The sequence below is a fragment of the Mus caroli genome, unplaced genomic scaffold (assembly GCF_978045245.1).
Source record: "Mus caroli unplaced genomic scaffold, Mus_caroli_1 scaffold_19, whole genome shotgun sequence".
In the NCBI taxonomy this organism is placed as follows: domain Eukaryota; kingdom Metazoa; phylum Chordata; class Mammalia; order Rodentia; family Muridae; genus Mus; species Mus caroli.
In genome coordinates this window covers 10001649-10020603 of record NW_028227274.1, presented here as the reverse complement: position 1 = coordinate 10020603, position 18955 = coordinate 10001649, and the positions used below count along the sequence as shown (strand labels likewise).

At 43.0% G+C, this 18955-nt stretch overlaps 1 protein-coding gene across 5 annotated transcripts in view; it reads left to right on the top strand.

The window, feature by feature from the left end:
• Osbpl1a (oxysterol binding protein like 1A) overlaps nt 1-18955 on the top strand; it is a 195539-nt gene that overhangs the window by 111153 nt on the left and 65431 nt on the right. For 3 of the 5 annotated variants that reach the window (XM_021150443.3, XM_085833702.1, XM_021150449.3), the window contains one exon: nt 4776-4938. The exons of 1 other annotated variant lie outside the window; for it this stretch is intronic. In XM_021150443.3, the coding sequence (XP_021006102.1) occupies nt 4776-4938 (163 nt within the window). Of the gene's footprint in view, nt 1-2902; nt 2921-4775; nt 4939-18955 lie in introns of those variants that run through there. One more of the 5 variants, XM_085833703.1, reaches the window with a different exon arrangement.

Below are 18955 nucleotides of genomic sequence, written 5' to 3'. Positions count from 1 at the left end.
CAGCACTGGAGCTATGCAGATGTCCATCCTCTGTGCTATTAGAATCTATTTCCCATTTTATAACTTGCCATGTTCCATCTGGGCAGCTCTTAACTCCAATTGGCCAGCCCTCATGGCTCTGTGTTCATGAATCACTTACTCCATGATGGCTTCCTCCTCTCTCCACCTTCTTCACCTCCTAGTGCTCCTCTTCAAACCCCAAACCCCACTTATGTCTCTTCTGCCTAGCTATAGGCTATAGGAGTCTTTACTTAGCCAATGGTTTTTAATTAAGGAGCAAGGTCACATTGTACTTGTGGATTCTCTCCTTCCTGGGAGCAAGAGAGACTCCCAGGGTGCCAGACTGGAGTTGGGGGTGGGAGGGGGGGGGCCCAGTATTTAGCATTACAATATATGGCAAAAGACCAAACCTCAACAGTAGTCACTAATGCTATGAAGCCCCTCCACCCTGAAAAGATCTCATCTCATTCTAATCATGTCTTAAAGGCTCCACTTTCATATTTTATTGACATATGGCTTTGAGGATTACATTTCTAGTGCAGGAGTAGGGGAGGCTTTCCAACCCTGCAGTCCTACTTCACCCAGACAGTTATGTCAAACCTGTAGGTGGGAGGTCTCACATCAACTGTGAGTGACTGCCTTGTCTCTTAGCAGCCACCTCTATGGAATAGTAGCAGGGAGTAGCCTGAATCTCATATCCTCAAAAACTTTGAATGTTGTTGGCCCTCTAACCACAGCAGTGCTTCAGAATAGCTTCTTCATGAAGTGTCTCAGTTGCTTCTACATTCTTTGTAGTGTAGCTAAATGTGCAGTAACTGAAGAGCCCAGAGTGTGATTAGAATATCCCATCTTATAGTCAGGTCGTTGTACCTGACGTTCTGTGAATACTAGTCAGCAGTCTCCAATTATTAGATGTCTTTGTCAAATGATTTATTGTCTCTGTCCCTCTTAACCCTGTGGAACGCAGGCAAATAGCAGGGTGCTTTCTAGAAAGAAAAAAAAGAGTAGATAAAATGTGTGTAAACCGGCTAGCAGGTGCTGTTTTTCCAACTGGCTTGCCCTGCTGGCATTTGTTCACGTGGGAGACATTTACTGAGGAGTTTACCTTCTCGCAGGCAATGGCTAAAGTGGAAGTGGTTTGAGGAGATGGAATCTTGAGAAGGTTTGAAATTGTGTTGTCCAGTCAGAATGGCTAAGATCAGAAATTCAGGTGACAGCAGATGCTGGTGAGGATGTGGAGAAAGAGGAACACTTCTCCACTGCTGGTGGGATTGGAAATCAGTCTGGTGGTTCCTCAGAAAATTGGACAAAATACTACTAGAAGATCCAGCAATACCTCCCCTGGGCATATACCCAAAAGATGCTCCAACTTGTAATAAGAACACATGCTCCACTATGTTCATAGCAGCCTTATTTATAATAGCTAGAAGTTGGAAAGAACTCAGATGTCCCTCAACAGAGGAATAGATACAGGAAATCTGGTTCAGTTACTCAATGGAGTACTACTCACCTATTAAAAACAATGAATTTATGAAATTCTTGGACAATTGGATGTATCTGGAGGATATCATCCTTAGTGAGGTAACCCAATCACAAAAGAAGACATTAGATATGTACTCACTGATAAGTGGGTATTAACCCAGAAACATAGAACACCCAAGATACAATTTGCAAAACACAAGAAAATCAAGAAGAGGGAAGAACAATGGGTGGATACTTCATTCCTCCTTAGAATAGGGAACAAAACACCCATGAAAGGAGTTACAGAGACAAAGTTTGGAGCTAAGACGAAAGGATGGACTATCCAGAGACCACCCCACCCAGGGAGCCATCCCATAATCAGCCACCAAACTCAAGATACTATTGCATATGCCAGCAAGATTTTGCTGAAGGGACCCTGTTATAGCTGTCTTGTATGAGGCTATGCCAGTGCCTGGCAAATACAGAAGTGGATACTCACAGTCATCTATTGGATGGAACACAGGGCCCCCCAATGGAGAAGCTAGAGAAAGCACCCGAGGAGCTGAAGGGGTCTGCAATCCTATAGGTGGAACAGCAATATGAACTAACCAGTACCCCCAGAGCTCGTATCTCTAGCTGCATATGTAGCAGAAGATGGCCTAGTCAGCCATCACTGGGAAGAGAGGCCCCTTAATATTGCAAACTTTATATGCTCTAGTACAGGGGAATGCCAGGGCCAAGAAGTGGGAGTGGGTAGGGGAGCAGGGCTGGGGGGGGGGGTGGTATAGGGAACTTTCAGGATAGCATTTGAAATGTATATAAAGAAAATATCTAATAAAAAATAAATAAATAAAAAAGAAATTGTGCTGTTCTTCAAGGGACTATAGACAGAGAAGTGCATGTGGTTTTTGTTAGGTAGATAGTAATACTGTTTTGCTTTCTAATAACTTTAATTTGTATGTTCACTTGACATGTTGATTTTTGTTCACAAATCATAAAGTTTTCTAATTCAATTTGAAACATATGTTGGGGTCCATTAGTTCTGTGAAGAAAAGTCTGGTTCCTTTAATAATAATAGGATCGTTACAATCGCTTGAATGTTTAGAAGGTGGAGTTATATGAAGGTGCTGTTTCTGTTACAGCATGGAGTTTTAGCTAGCAAATAAAAATTCAGCAAGATAGTTTAGAAGGTGACTGTTGTATAAAACCACACTCCACCATCTCCACATTGGCAGTTTTACACTGAGCTTTCAGGGCTGGGCCCCTTCTAGGTGACTTGGAATTGCTGGGATTGTAGGGGCCTGGAGGCTCTCTGCCCCACTGAGCAGTATTACTTTAGCCATTTAGCTCACGGGCCTTCCTTATAGGGAGAAAGCTTCCTGGTGCAGTTCCTGCTCTTGCAGCTTCATGATCGCGCACATCCTTTACTGAAGAGCAGAGCATCTTTTGCAGTTTCGTGGTAAGGCTTGTTCAGTGAGGGAAACTTCTAAAAGCACTCTCAGGTCAACTGCAAGTTTAACAGGTTCCTACATGGGAGGGAAGCACTTTTCCCACCACAGCTTCCCACCCCATTCACTCTTTACAAACAGTGAGGTCAGATGTAGGTGTGGCAGAAAGGGAGTGATGCGTAGTTTAGGTGAATAAAGGCTCATTTGTGGTTTGAACAAGATTTTCTAGAGAGGATTGGATGTTTGAGGGCATTGATCAGTTTTGCCACTTGGCCGAAGTCTACATAAATTCAGCATCAAAATGAAAGTATTTGTTAAACAGGAGTTATTCTTCTGTTATTACATTTAAAGATACATAGCATTCTCTTCTTTGGAGAAATTATTTTGGTTATGAGAATATCCTAATCATAACATAAACATAAGAAGAAGTGATTTTGAGTTTGGTGTGTTGTTGCTGTTTAGGATTACTTATATATACATTGCTATTTTATTTCATTATCACACATCTAATAATTATAATCTCATTGCTCTAATGATAAACATTCAAGTCCCTGAGGCCTGGAGCTGTTCCCAAGATGATAAAGATTTAACCCTGTTTGTCTGGAGAAGTGACCTTGAAGCCAAACTGTATTGAGTTGTGCTCATAATTCTTACTAGAGCTTCATATGCAGCCATAAGGACCTCGGGGCACAAAGGGCCCCAGAGTCAGACAGGGAGATACCTCCTCCTCCAGGGCTTAGAGAGGAGCACTAGAGAAATGCCAGGAAGCGGTGAGGTTAGGATGAGGCGAGGAATGGAAGCATGGAGCATTGTGCAAGAGTCCCCAGCTCTCAGATCTAGACATCTGAGCTTTGACCTTCGAGAACTTGGAGGCAGCTGCCTAATCAATGTCTTTAAAACTGATGGTGTAGCTCCTGGGTTTGGGCCACCCTCTGTGGTCAGCTTCAAGGCAGGAGAAAGAGAAAGCAGACTCTGGCGAGATGCAGCACTAGCAACAGGCTTCTGCTCTCTGAAACACCAATTCTTATAGCTTTATAGAATCTAGACTCCCTCCAAAGTCTCTCTTCTTGTGCCCATTCTCCCCAATCCTGGCATTGCAGGCATGCACCACCACAACTAGCTCTAAAATGAGCTAAAATTGCATCTGACAAATAGATTCGGCTGCTGAATTGAAAATACAAGTTTAAAGGCCATTGTGCTGAATACTGCTTAGCTTATAATGGAAACCCACAAGAGGTGGGAACTACTGAAGGCATGTCTGAGGACGCATGGTAGCCTCTCTGACTCCCAAGTGAGGTACTGGTAAAACAGACGACCGGTCAGCGGTGATTCTGGAGTTCTTGATGCAGAATTAGATAAAACTTAGGACCAAACTTAGTGCATCCTGTCTTGTGAGGTTTAGAGGGCTTTACTGCTGTGTAGGGTTATATACTCTTGAATTATATGCAAAGGACAGTCTGTTTCAAAGGCCAAAAGGTCTGACCAGGCTCTAATGTTCACACACACACACACACACACACACACACACACACACGTATTATGATTAGTGTTGAGGGAGAAATATCTTTTAATGTAATTTCCAAATTGATAATGCCTTTTTCTTTTACTAGGATCCTCATAATTTGAGCTGAATTTGTTTGGTAGTTAGCAATCTATTTTCATTAGCTAAGCTGTGTTAGAAAAGGTCCTTTGGGAAGAACAAAATTAGCTTAGTAATTTTGCTCATTCATCTGTGCATGTGTGTAACTCAACTGCTTTCATTTCTGATGTTGCAGTGGAATTAGATCAAAAGCAAGTAATTTTCACACCTTGAGAAAGGCTGTATTTCCTGCCACTCTGAACTCTTGTATATCTGTATTCTTCTAGGTGAGGAATTTTAAATTGGAACAGGAGCAAGAAAAAAACAAAATTTTGTCAGAAGCACTGGAGACTTTAGCCACTGAGCATCATGAACTAGAACGATCCCTCGTTGAAGGATCCCCGCCTGTCAGCATCCTTAGTGAGGAGGAGTTCTATGATGCACTGTCAGGTAACTCCAGAGCCATTTCATCTGTGTTGTTAGAAGTGTATAGGCCTTGTAGGAGTGGCTGTCACTGTAATTTCCCAGAATAAACATGAAGAGGTTATCAGTGCAGCTCCCTAACTACTGTGCAGCATGTGCATCTGTATGATATGTGCATCTGTGTGGATGTGTGCATCTGGGTGTATGTGTGCACCTGGGTGTATGTACACATCTGTGTGTGTGCATGTGTGTCCTCAAAAGACAGTCTTGGGAATTAGTTCTTGCCCCCCACCTTGCTGAGACAGGCTTTTTGTTGTTGTGCACTGCTGCACCTGCCCTCCAGCTTCCGGGGATTCTCCTATCTTTGCTTCCACTAGGATTGTAGGATACACTACTGCCTCTGGCTTTCCTTGGCTTCTGGGGATTCAAACTCACATCTTTATGGCAAGTTATCTGCCCTGCCCAGCTGGAGGCTGTGTGTGTGTGTGTGTGTGTGTGTGTGTGTGTGTGTGTCTGTGTGTGTGGCTTAAGACAAGAATCTGAAGTTTGGTGACAAGCTCAGCACTGAGCAGTAAGATGGCTCTCACTGGTGAAGGCATTCGCTGTCAAGCAAGAACCAGCTCTCACAAGTTGTCCCCTGCTCATGCAACATGCTATGACATGTGTGTGCCCCAGCAAATAAATAAATACATTTTTAACCCAAAGAGAGTTGTTACTTCAAGTAAATCACAATGGTTTCTGCCTATTCTGAAAGAATAAGATATGCTAGAATTTGAATACTTTCAAAGCTGTGCACGTTTCCTTTGCTCCTTTTCTGTGACTGTCTACCCTGTGCTGCCAGCTCTTGATACATGCTCTAAGGAAACAGAAAAAGACTGGGTTCTGTCTTGAAAAAGGCCTTTAGAGTTCAGTGTGCTAGAGGCAAAGTAGATAGAGGGCCAGAGTACAGTTGGAGCAGAAGAAAGGAAGCTCTTAACTTAGCCCCAGAAACTATGCACAAGGACAGCACAGTGAGCCTCCGGGGAGCATAGATGCCAATGCCTCCAGCCCCGAGAACGATACTGAGCGTTACTTAGCATGGACAAATGGGAGATGAGGTAGGGAGAGTTGTGGACAGGGTGCAGAAAGTGGGGCTGCAAAACAGTTTGGATTTTGTGTGTATGTGGGGTGTTATCTGACTTTGAGGGCCAGGGTGTACTTGAACTCATGATCCTGCCTTAATCTTCAAGGTGCTGGAATTACAGGCATGCACCACCATACTTACTGAGTTAAGATCTTAGAAATTAACATTAGAGATTTTAAGGTACATGTGAATGCGAAAGGGGAAGGTTCCAGAGAGCAAGGTAACTGAGATCAGCAAGGTTGCAACAGTATTCTATGGAAGGACATGAAAGAGAGCAAGCATGGTGAGAGATGGCAGAAATGAAAACAAGAGGCTAAGCCAAGAAAGATGAGGCAGTGGGTGACCGATCACATGGGGCAGGAAGGGGATATTGGAAGGGTAGAGACTCAGGGGATTCAGGATCAGACCCTTGCTAGTAGAAGTAGGAGAATTAATCAGGGGAACATAACACTGTAATAGCCAGAGATAATCAGGACTATGGTGACGGTGGCAGTGTCAGTTAGCTGATGTGATGCATGCTGGGAAGAGAGAAGAGAGAAGATGTAGGAATTGAGTACATGAACAACAAGGGTGAAGGCGTTTACTGTGGTGGGAGGGAGGAAGGCAATGTAAGAACATTTAAGATGGCTAGCATGTACTGTACTCAACTCTGTCCTCTGCCCATTGATGTTAATTTATGTATTCTGTGGGTGACTTCCTAAAAGAAAATCAGTAGAAATGGTGGCAGTGGTGCATGCCTTTAGTCCCAGAACTTGGGAGACAGGGAGAGGTGGATCTATAGAGCAAGTTCCAGGACAGCGAAGGCTATACCAAGAAACTGTCTCAAAACACCCAAAGCAGAAATAGAAAAAGGAAAAGGAAAAAGAAAGTGAGTAGATGGATCATGATCTGGTGGCTTAAATGAGAAGTGTCCCCATAGGCTCCCACTTTCACAGCTCCCTGGTGCTGGTCCTGTTCTAGGATGTTGTGGACTCTTCAGGTGTGTGGTCTAGGGGAGGAAGCATGCCAGTGGGGTGGGCTTGGAGAACACACAGCCTTCCCTCACCTCTGCTTTGCTTCTCTGCTTCATGGTTGATGATGGAAGTGTAATATCTCAGCTTCTGGTTCTGGCTGCCGACTGCCATGCGCCCCATCATTATAAACCCAAATAAAGTCTTTCTTCCTTAAGTCATATTTGGTCATGGTATTTTATCATAGCAACAGAAAAAATACACACACACACACACACACACACACACACACACACACACACACTGAGACTCTCACAGGCTCCTCAGAGGCTAGTTTTTAAAGATTTGTCTTCAGTTTAAATTATATGTAGGCACATATGACTATGTGGGTATGTTCCTGTGTGTAAAGAACAGAGGTATTGGAGTCCCTGAACTGGATTACAGACAGTTGTGAGCTGCCTAATTTTGGTTCTGGGAGTCAAGCGTGAGTCCTCTGAAAGAGCACTATATGTGCCCTTGACCGACGAGCCCTCTCTCTAGCCTCTTCTTCAAGAGGATATTAACAACTTGATACCCCCTCTTGCAGGCCTTCTTTTAGCAGTCCCAGGTCCATAAACTCATATATATATATATATATATATATATATATATATATATATATATATATAATGCATACCTATGAGTTTTAGTTAGGTTTTTCTTGCTGTGAAGAGACACTGTAACTACAGTAACTCTTACAAAGGAAAACATTTAATTGGGGGCTGTCTTGCAGTTCAGAGGTTCAGTCCTGATTCGTCATGGCAGGAAGCATGGTGTCATGTAGTAGGCAGCAGGAAAGATTACCATACTGGGCATGGCTTGAGCATCTGTGACCTCAAAGCCTACCCCCAGTGACCAATTTTTCCAACAAGGCCACTCTTCCTAATCATGCCATACCCTATGGTCCTATGAGGCCATTTTCATTCAAGCCACCAAAGCAGGTATACATTGGGACTTGAAGAAAAGTCATCGATGTAGCTATTCCACTTTATCTTTGGACTTTATCAGTATTGTAGCTCCAGTTCGATCTTTATGTGCATGTAGAACAATTTCTTTAACCATTCTCTTCTTGAGAGACATTTAGCAGCTTCTCTCATCGCTCTGCTTCTGGGTATGTCACAGCAATATCTCTGGGAGGAGGAGGTAAAAAATAGCTGCCGCCCCTCCATCCACATTCCCAAATGTGCCTCTTGCTCAGGTGAATTGCTGTGCTACGCAGGCTCCCGAGGCTGAATCCTAGGATCTCAGAGCACATTCTCTGCTGGCTCTAGCAAATGAAGACAGGTTGCACAAACCTTGTTACAGTTGTTTAAGCACAGCAGTTCATCTGTGGCTTCTGTACTATTTCTTACTACAAACTTAGTGAGTCACGGAACAATGTGAAAGATGCATTGAGATGAATAATCTGATAATCTCCGTCCAAGCCCTGCCTGCTGCTGACCTGGCCGCATAGTTCACGGAGATCATAACAACTCTTTTATGTATATTTAAAATCTATTTTGTTTATTTCATTTTATTTGCATAACTTCTTATTTTTCTCCCTCACATTTACAAAAATAGTCGATAAAATGTATTATATATAATTTATGGAAAAATCAGCAAACTCTAGACATAGGCATTTGGGAAGGAGTTACTGGAAAAACTTTATGTATCACTATTTTCTTTTTCTAAGAATTATCAAATCTCAGCATTTTATAATTCTTTTTTTTAAATTTTTTATTAGATATTTTCTTCATTTACATTGTTATCCCCTTTCCTGGTTTCCCCTCAGAAAACCCCCTACAACCTTCCCCCTCCTCCTGCTCACCAACCCACTGACTCCAACTTCCTGGCCCTGGCATTCCCCTATCCTGGAGCTCAGGACCTAGGGCCTCTCCTCCCAAGACCATCCTGTGCTACATATGCAGCTAGAGACATGAATCTCGCCATATATTTTCTTTGACTGGTTTAGTCTCAGGGAGCTCTAGGGGTACTGGTTAGTTCATACTGTTGTTTCTCCTATGGGGCTGCAAACCCCTACAGCTCCTTCGGTCCTCTCTCTAGATCTTTCATTGGAGACACTGTCCTCTGTCCAATGGATGGCTGTGAGCATCCACTTCTGTATTTGTCAGGCACTGGCAGAGCCTCTCAGGAGACAGTTATATCAGGCTCTTGTCAGCAAGCTCCTGTTGCCATCCACAATTGTGTCTGGGTTTGGTGGTTGAGATCATAACAATTCTTGCTGAGAAATGACTTCATTTTCACACTGTAGTGTCTACTTAGCAGCCTTTCTTCACACTTCCTCCTTCACCTCTGCTATGAGAGAAGAAATCTGACTCTTAAATAAGCCTAACCCTTGTCTGTCCTGCTACCCTGTGCCTTCCCAAGGAGACTTGGTTATTATTTTATTCACTTTTGTTTAAATGCCATATAACTTAAAATGCTAACTTGAAATTAGACTGAAAGAGTAGAGATTGATTCTCTCACAGTTCCAGCACGCAGAAGTCCTAACGTGAGAGAACATCTGGGCTCTAGGATAGAACCTGGTTCCTTGCTCCAATGACCCACCTGGGTTCCTTGGATCCAGGCCTATCCTCCATCTTCGGAGCCTGAGTAGATCATCTGTAGTCTCTGATTCTGGCCATCCCTCCTTCCTGCTGAAGGAACCCTGTGATTACATTGGGCTCACCCAAAGAATCTAGGGCATTCTCCCCATCCCTGGGGAGAATTTTAATTTTAATTTAATTTTAGCTTAAATCTGCAGAATTCTGTTTACTAGGCAAGTAGCATAATTATGGATTCATTCCCTGCTCTCCTTCAGATTCATAGTCTGTCTGTCTCTTTCTCTCTCTCTCTCTTTAAAAAACTGGGAGAGGTTTTAAATCAGATGTAGAACTCTCATCTCCTTCTCCAGCACCATGTCTACCTGCATGTGGCCACACTTTCTGCCATTATGATAATGAACTAAACCTCTGAAAATGTAAGAGATCCCAATTAAATGTTTGTCTTTATAAGAGTTGCCATGCCATGGTCATGGTGTCTCTTCACGGCAATAGAAACCCTAACTAAGACAGGGTATAATGACAGAGCATAGATTGTTGTTAGGGAATGTGCTGGTTTAGTAAATTAGTGGCTCTCGAGTTCCCTTTAATAACTGTGACTTCCTGAGCCATGAGCGGTTAGCTAGGGTTCCAGTACGAGGCCTGTCTGCCTTTTGTTGAATGGGTCTTATCCAATTAAAGAAGTGTGTGTGTGTATATATACATATATATATATATATATATATATATATATATATATATATATATATATATTAGAGAGAGAGAGAGTAGTGTTTCTCTTTCTTTTCTTCTTTATTTAATGAACAGTTAATAGCATGATTCCTGTGTCTTTTCCAGGTATCCTTGTTATTTTAACCAGCCACCTCCTTCCTCTGTATTTACTTCCCTCCCCCTTCCCTACAGATCCCTAGCATTTCCCTAGCAGATCATGTGATTCCCGATAGCCCCTTATCCTTATACTTTTTCTCAGTTTGCCTCTCTCCTCCTCTCTGCAATCTCACCTTCCCATTTCCTTGATCAGATGGTTTCTACCCTATTCTTCCCTCTATTGATACCAACACCCCCATCCTGGCAGTGGTCCCGGTTTAATTTCCTGGTTTCTGTAGTTACTACAGGTTGTGTATTTATTGAAGATCTGGAGCCATGAACCTCCAGTAAAAGAGAACCCAGAGCATTTGTCTTTTGGGGTCTGGGTTCCCTCACTCATGACCTCTCCTAGTTCTCTCCGTTTACCTGAAGAGGTCATAATCTCATTTTCTTTGCACCTGAGTAGGGTTCCTCAGTGGAGATGTACCACATTTTTATTATTGGTCTGTTGGCTGTAGGACATACAGGGTGTTTCCGTTTCCTAGCTGCTGTGGATAGAGGAGCAATCAGCTTGGCTGAGCACATACCTGCTCTATAGTAGGATATTGAGTCCTTTGGGCACATGCCAGGGAGTGAGTTGGATAGGTAATATGGTAGATTTATTTTTAGTTTCTTGGGGAATTTTCCACGGTGATTTCCATTATGGCTACACTAGTTTGTAATCCAACAGCAAGCAAATGAAAGTTCTCTTTCCCCACAGCCCCTCCATCATTTGCTGCGTCTTGTCCTGTTTATTTTTGCCATTCTTACGGGAACATTCCAATGTTATTCTTATTTGAATTTTTCTGTTTGTTAGGGGGTAACAAAAAAAATTTTTTGAGATATTTCTTAGCCATTGTATTTCTTTTGTTGAGAACTTTCTATTGAAGTCACAGGCCCATTTTACAAATAGGTCGTTTGTTTCACCTTGCTTTTTGATGCAAAGCCATTCACTGAACTTGGAGCTATCCATTTCACCAGGCTGGCTGGCCAGCAGGTCCCTGAGATCCATGTGTGTCTGCATCCTTAACCCTGGGGTCACACATGAATGCTGCGTGACTGGCTTCTATGTGGGTGCCTAGCTCCCAGTTTTGTGTGGAAAGCACTTGCCTTACTGAATAGCATTACTAGCCTTTTGAAAGCTAGTTAAAAGCTTTTTAATAGTTCAAAAAGTTTTATTTTAGTAGCAAAAATAAAAAATAAACACTTTAAAGTCTGGGAAGTGGCTAACTTGTGTGTTACCTTTTTAAAAGAAAAGGATTCTTTGATTTGCCTGGATGGGATTTCACATGATTTCCTGTTTCCCTTTATTGTGTCCCCTTGAGCATTTCCAGACACACAGGATCAATGGAAATCTACTGTTATGGGTAACACCCACTGTGGGACAGAGCCCATGGTAGCATGTAATATTTCTTTTCCAGCCAGTGGGATGTCTTGAGAAAATTATTTTTCTAGTATGTGCTTAGTGACTCTTTTACAAAGTTCCACAGAGGTCAGATTCCTTTCTTACAATTTGATTAAATACTCCTGAGTTAAATTATTTAAAAGGAGAAAAATTAATGAGGCGTCACCTTCCATGTTCACTGTGGTGTGTATGTGTGTGTAAGGAATGTAATAGCTATATCCAATAAAATCCCAACTATAGTTCAGTGGACATTTTGTGAGGGAAAGGCCAAACATTCCGTATATATTAAAGTGAAAAGATTTGGCCAGAAGCTAAGTGCTAGTTAGCTCTGTGAGAAAGCTTTACTCTGGAGCCAATAAACTTTTGAGAATCAGTGATTCTTCCTGTGCCCTTCCACCTCAGCCTCTCTTCTCTAAGCGGCTTTCATCTCTCCAGCACTCACAAGGATCTTCCCGCCATCTGCAATAGTGGACGCCTCTTTTGGGGGCAGTGTATTGCATGGTGCCTGACACTTTGGGGACATCTCTGTTTCCAGCTCTGAGGTGCTGAGCACAGCAGCACTTTCTAAAAGCTTGTTAAATAAACACCGACAATGTCTGTCTTTCTTACAAACATGTTGAACATCAACAGTGAACCCAAGGTTGCCAACTCTTGCTGGTTTCATGCATCTTTGCTCCCTGGTTTGGATTCTGTGGTGGTGAAGGATGCAGGGGGGAGGGGAGCGGCAGAGTGATGGATAGGGTGACAGATGAGAGGAGAATGAGATGTCGCAGAACTGAACCTTGTGGTTAAGTAGTTGTCAGGTGGCACCGTGAGACCTCAGGGTACAGGGAGGCAGCAGCTTGGGGGAGAAACCACATGGTAGACTTTATGAGCTTCTGGTCATCTTGTGAAGAGTCATTTCCAGCCCGGAATGCTGTGTTTCCTCTTTAGTGTTGATGGAGAGACGCCTGCCCATGACTGTTGGAGCTCAGGGTGATTGCTACTGTGTTCACGATCCTCTTAGAAGCATGCTGACATCAGTCCGTTGCTCAGAAAGGCTTTCCTTTGACTACTGTTTGGGTGGAAATGTCCATGAGCTGTACATAAAATCCAGTCATATGGATTATGTCATGTAACAGAAGCCGTTTTAATATTTTTAGCAGCTTGAGTGCTGGGCATTGATAAATCACACTTTTTTTCAATCAATAAAAATAAAAACTAAAACCAAATCAGAGGATAGTAATGACTTCCTTTGTCATGTCACAATTGTGCCTGTGTCACATAGTTGCATCTGTTGGAGCCTACTATTTGGCACGTTGATAAGCCAATGGTGTTTACACTGAGCAGGTACAGGATTGGACCGTGTTGTTAATGCCTTTAATAAAGACCAGAAAGTGCACTTCGAGCATTTTAAGACATAGATGGTGGTTTGAATATGCGTGGCCCCCAGAGTGGCACTCTTAGGAGATGTGGCCTTGTTAGAGGAAGTGTGTCACTGTGGAGGTGGGCAATGAGATCCTCCTCCTAACCATGTAGGGACCAGTCTTCTTGAGTCCTTCAGATGAAGATGTAGAACTCTCAGCTCCTGCACTATGCCTGCCTGGATGCTGTCATACTCGTGGCTTGAGGACAATGGACTGAACCTCTGAACCTGTAAGCCAGCCCCAATTACATGTTGTCTTTATAAGACTTGCCTTGGTCATGGTTCACATGCAGTAAGACCCTAACTAAGACAGCACTGTTCACTGTTCTCCATTTCCGTATTTACAACTCTCTCCCACAGCTTAACTTTTTAAAATGTATTTGAGTACACTATCACTGTCTTCAGACACATCAGGAGAGGGCTTAGGATCCCATTACTTATGGTTGTGAGCCACCGTATGGTTGCTGGGAGTTGAACTCAGGACCTCTAGAACAGCAGCAGCCAGTGCTCTTAACTGCTGAGCCATCTCTCCAGTCCCACAACTTAACTTTTTATGGCTGTATGTTTTTACATGTCCCTTTTTGGTATTGTTTCCACGTTCTCTGGGCCTGCTGTCATTGGGTGATCTCAACTACCTTTTTACACGTTGTGTCTACTGCCCCGTGTACTTGATAAGAACTGAATGATGTCTTTTTCTTGCTTTTTTATTTTTGGTAACACTTGTTTCTTATCTCCCTGGCACTGTGAGTTCCTTAAGGGTGGAGTCTCTGTTATGAGTTGGTTGATTCACAGCACCACAGACTCCATACCATAGGATGTGAGCGTTACTAAGCCTCCTCTGTGGTGTATATGGTACAGCATTTTAGAGAGGATGTGACTGTTCTTAAACCCCCTCTGTAGTATTTATCATACAGCATTCTAGAGAGGATGTGCCTGGTAACCACATCCCTTCTGTAGTGTAAATGGTACAGCATTGGAGAGTGAGAGCAGTGGGGGTGTTCTCATTGTCCACTGTGGTATTAAAATTACCTGTTTGCTTACTCAAGCTGTGCATCTAGTGTAGGTATATATGAATAAATGAAGTTTATCCTTAAGCTTTAGGTTGACTTTGGGTGGTTTTGTTTGTTTGTTTGTTTGTGCTCTTTGTTTGTTAAACTACAATGTTAACTACATAGTCCAGGTTTGTCTTGAATTCACTACGTAGCTGATAGAAGATTCAAACTCATCCTTCTTTCTCAGTTTCCAAAGAGCTGGATTTAAAGGCAAGCACCATTGGGCCTAGATGATGTGATGTGATGTGATGTGTGTGTGTGTGTGTGTGTATCTGTCTGTCTGTCTTTTCTCTCTCATTTTCTATTAAATAAATGTCTACATTAGGATTTAGTGCACATTTTGTGCTTCTTAAGTATTGTGAGGATTTTGTTAGTCAAATATATTTTAAGTGTGTGTTATCTCAGCTGCTTGGTTAGGTATAAGCGTACCCAGATAAGAAAGATTCAGTCTTTGGAATCAGTAGGCTTGTTGGCAGGCTAGGAAGAGAATCTGTAGTATAGGAGACAGTGACGTGTGTGATAAGGTCTTCCAGTCTTCTGCAGCCTCATTCCCAAGTTCAGACCCAAGTTTGTCTTCTTTGTAATGTTCTCCTCTGTAATCTCAGTTTTACAGTCCATAGCAAGACCTCTGTCTCCTTTCTTTGCCCTATCCATAAAGCTCTGCCCTGATGTTTCTTTGACTGCACCAAGGACTCTCTAGTGTCCTCTCTCCCTGCTTGGATTGTGTGGGCTATCACATAATCTGCTGCATTCTCTCCCCAGATGGACTCAGCTTGCTCAGCTCCAAGCTATGCTTCCTCTCCTGTGTCAGTCTCCAGCAACAACTTGTTAGCCATTGCCAGCAGTTCCTAATTTTAAGTCCATGGCTATTCCTTCCTTCCATTTTTGCTGCCTGCCAAATCTATTATCTAATGGAGACATTGCCTATGCCATTGAGAACCTGTTTTGTTTCCATTGACAAAGCCATGCCTCACGGGCATCTGCTCCCCTGTGCCCCTTGTGTGTCATTGTGTTCTATTTTTCTTATATTCTGTAGACATAGATAACTGGGTCTGTGTGGTGCTTTGAATCAGAAATGTCCCCCTAAGTTCATGTATTTGAACATTTGGTCCCTGGTTTGTGCTACTTGGGAAGGCTGAGGAACATTTAGGAGGTAGAGCCTTGCTAGAGGAAGCACATGTCTGGGGAGTAAGAGTCCATAGCCTTGCTGCGTTTCTGTTCACTCTGCTTCCTGCCTGTGGTTGAAGATGAGCTCCTTCAGCTTCTTGCCCTGTCTCGCTGCTGCCAGTGTTTTCCTTTGCCAGGGACTCTCCCTCTGGAACTGTAAGCCAAAATAAACTCTCCCTGAAGTTGCTTTGGTGGTGGTGTTTATCCCAGCAGTAAAAAAGTAACTAATGTTGAAGGATTGCTGTAACAGGCCTGACCATGTTGCTCTTTTGGAAGAATGTGAAAGACATTAGAACTTTAGACTAGCAAACTAAGCCAGTAAGCAGGGTTCCTCTGTGGTGTCTGGGTTTCTGTCGTGGGTTCACTCAATGGTAGGCTGTGATCAAGATGTATCTCTTTCCTCTCCGGCTTGTTTTGAAATGAGAGTGGACTCCATGAGCTTACGTGTTTCGATGTGTGGTCCCTTAGTGGTGCAGCTATTTGGGAAGGACTAGGAAGCATGGTCTTGTTGGAGGAGGTGTGTCACTAGGGGCAAGGTGTGAAGTTTCAAGACTAGTGCCATTCCCACTGTGCCCGTCTGCTTCCTTGTGATGGCCATGCCTTTGTCTTGTCATCATGGACCATAAGCTAAGTTAAATGCTTTCTTTTATGAGTGACCTTGAGCATGAGGTTTGTCACAATAGAAAAGTAACTGAGACCCCTCCCCAAGTTACTTTTGGTCATGGTGATTATCACATACATGGCCCTTTACTGAAACCAGTGCTTCCGTGCCTCGAGTTCTAGCCCCTGTCATTCACGTAAAGGCATCTTTCTTTACCCAGTCAGCTGTGGTTCCTTGTCCTCATCAATATCTATTGAAACATCCGTCCGTCCTTGGCCATCAATTGCCTCCACTGCTGTTGTTGTGTTCATGCTTACAACAGGCGTTCCTAATGCTATTTTCCCTCATGTGCTGCTGTCTTAGCCACACTCTCCTCACAGCTTTGATATGGTCCAGGAACCTCTTCTTTTTCCTTCTTCACTCTCTAGACTTGCACATGTTCTGCCTACGGGCTAGTGTAACCACAGATGACCAAGCAAAGCTATAAGTATGGCATCCAGAAAAGCCATAAACTCACTTTAAACATGAGAGCTTTCTAGAGTGTGAACTTTGTGACAACATGATGTTGCCATGTCAAGACTTGATAAGCCATGATTGTTCTACATGTGGCCTCCAGACCAGTAACATGGAGATCTCCTGCGAGTTTAGTAGTTACATAAAACCTGAGGGCCCAGTTCAAAGGTAGAGGAGAACTTGCTCATCTGCACTTTTACAACTCCTTGGTGACTCAGATGTACATCACAGCCCATGTGGCATTGATTCCATGCCTTTATAGACTTTGCCCCCATTTTGATAACTCCCAGCTGTGCATCTCCAGTCTCATTCTTCACCTGGACTCCCAACTCATCCAGACACTTCCTTGCTTAGTACTTACTGTCTGCCTGGGACGCCTACGTACCATTAGGTGTCTGAGAGAGAACACTCGCCCTCCCACAAGTTTGACCTCTACACCTTGGTAAATGGAGGGTCTGCATTACCACTCCCAGAGGCCAGTGTTCAATGAACCCTTGCATGATCCACCATCTTCCCCTTCCTGTAACCTTAAGAGGAGGAAACATGATTTGGATGCTGTCACAGTTCTTCCAAGTCTTCTGCTTTGGTCTTGTTTGTTCTTGGGCTAGTTTTCAAAGATCGTGTCAGAATACTCATCAGGACAGCCCAGGAGAATTATTGGTAAGTTTATAATGTGAACTTTCTGACCTGTTCTTCCAGCCTTTTTATGGTAGGAAGGATTAATTAGTCAACCCCTGAAACGAAAAAGCAAAGGTAAGGACTATCTCAATTCTAGAGTAATGTTGGAGTTTCTGTAACCCAGGCACAGTACTTGGCCCATGCTATTTTGGTTAGAAAGAGGACTGTGTTAGTCACATTTTGTCACTGTGACAAAATGCCTGAGCAAATCAACTAAGAGGAGGAAAAGATATTTGTTTTAGGCCAGAATTGACTGGCTCAATGTCATTTGGCCTAAAGTGACACAGAACATCACAGTGTGCTTTAATAGGAGGGAATCTATGACAGAGGACACTGCTCACTGCATAATGGCTTGGAAGTGGCAAGGGGTGAGGGTGGGTACCAGGAACAGGATGCATTCTTCAAAGTCCCTAGTAGTCTGCCTTCTCCTTCAGGTGGCCCCGCCTTCCACCTCACCCTCAATGGACAGCAGGGGATGGACACACTGCTCAGACAGAGCCCTCCTGTGTAATCACTTCTCTGAAGGTGCCTTTGATCCACAAGAGTGGAGTGTACTTCATAGCCAAACCACGGTGCCACATTCAATTGGAACTGTGTTGAGAATAGTTCTGACTTGTAATATGATCAGAGCCTTAAACATCTGAGTAATTACTACATTAAAAACGTTAGAGGGTTTCCTATTGTCTCTGCCCTTCTATTAATGTTACTACTGTTTATTTAGCCAGAGATTGTTGTGACCTTCGGTTTCTCCATCGTGTTTTGTTGCTGTACTTTTTCTGTAAACTATAGCTTCCATGACAACTCACTGACTCCTTTAGTAACTACACCAGGTTTCCCATTCACCATCTTTAGGCTAGATGGATATTCCCAATTGCCTTGAGGAAGATCTGGGAGTGATGCCAGAAATCTCAGAGTCCCCTTGCTCTATTTTTCAGGGACCAGTGAGGCATCCTAAAAGTTCTGAGTTCGTTTGTATATCATAGGATCATAATTTTTTGTAGGGGAAAGTTCAGGAAAAAGGTAAATGGCTAGTATGATGTGAACTATATATTGTTAAAATCAACTTTTTGTGATTGCATTTAAAAATATTAGAAAAAACCCAGTGGGATTAGTAAAAAGTCAGTGGGAGCAATTTTGATCCCGTATGATCTTTTGAAAGTGATCCTGAGGTCAGAGCTGACCTGCCCAGAAATTCAGTTCATGTATTAAATATGTAAGGCCTTTGGCTTGTCAGGTTTTGGTTGGAGTTACATTTTTGTCTTTGTCTTTTTGTTGTTTTTTTTTATTGTAAAATTTATAAATTTTACATAAATTGTTCATCCTTTGTAAGCATTTTTGAGTATGCTGTGTGTTAGGATTAGGTCTATTCACATCACTGTCAACATTTCCATCTGAGTGTGTCTGCTTTCATGACTGTAACAAGTGTTTGAGATGATTCACTTAACGAGGTGAGGCTTATTTGGGCTCCCAGTTCTGCAGGATTTGGTCCACTCTCAGCTTTTCAGTTGGCCACATCACTTTTAGGCCCATAGCATAGAGCATATCGTGATGCAAGCCCACACTGAAGCAGAACTGTTCCCCTCAGTGAGAAAGAAGTATGAGAAACATCTCCTTTAATGATAGATCCCTGTTACACCTCAGCTATGTTCTGTCACTGTGGAGGCACCATGATCAGGGCACCTCTTATAAAAGGAAGCGTGTAATTGAGAGATTAAATAGTTTGAA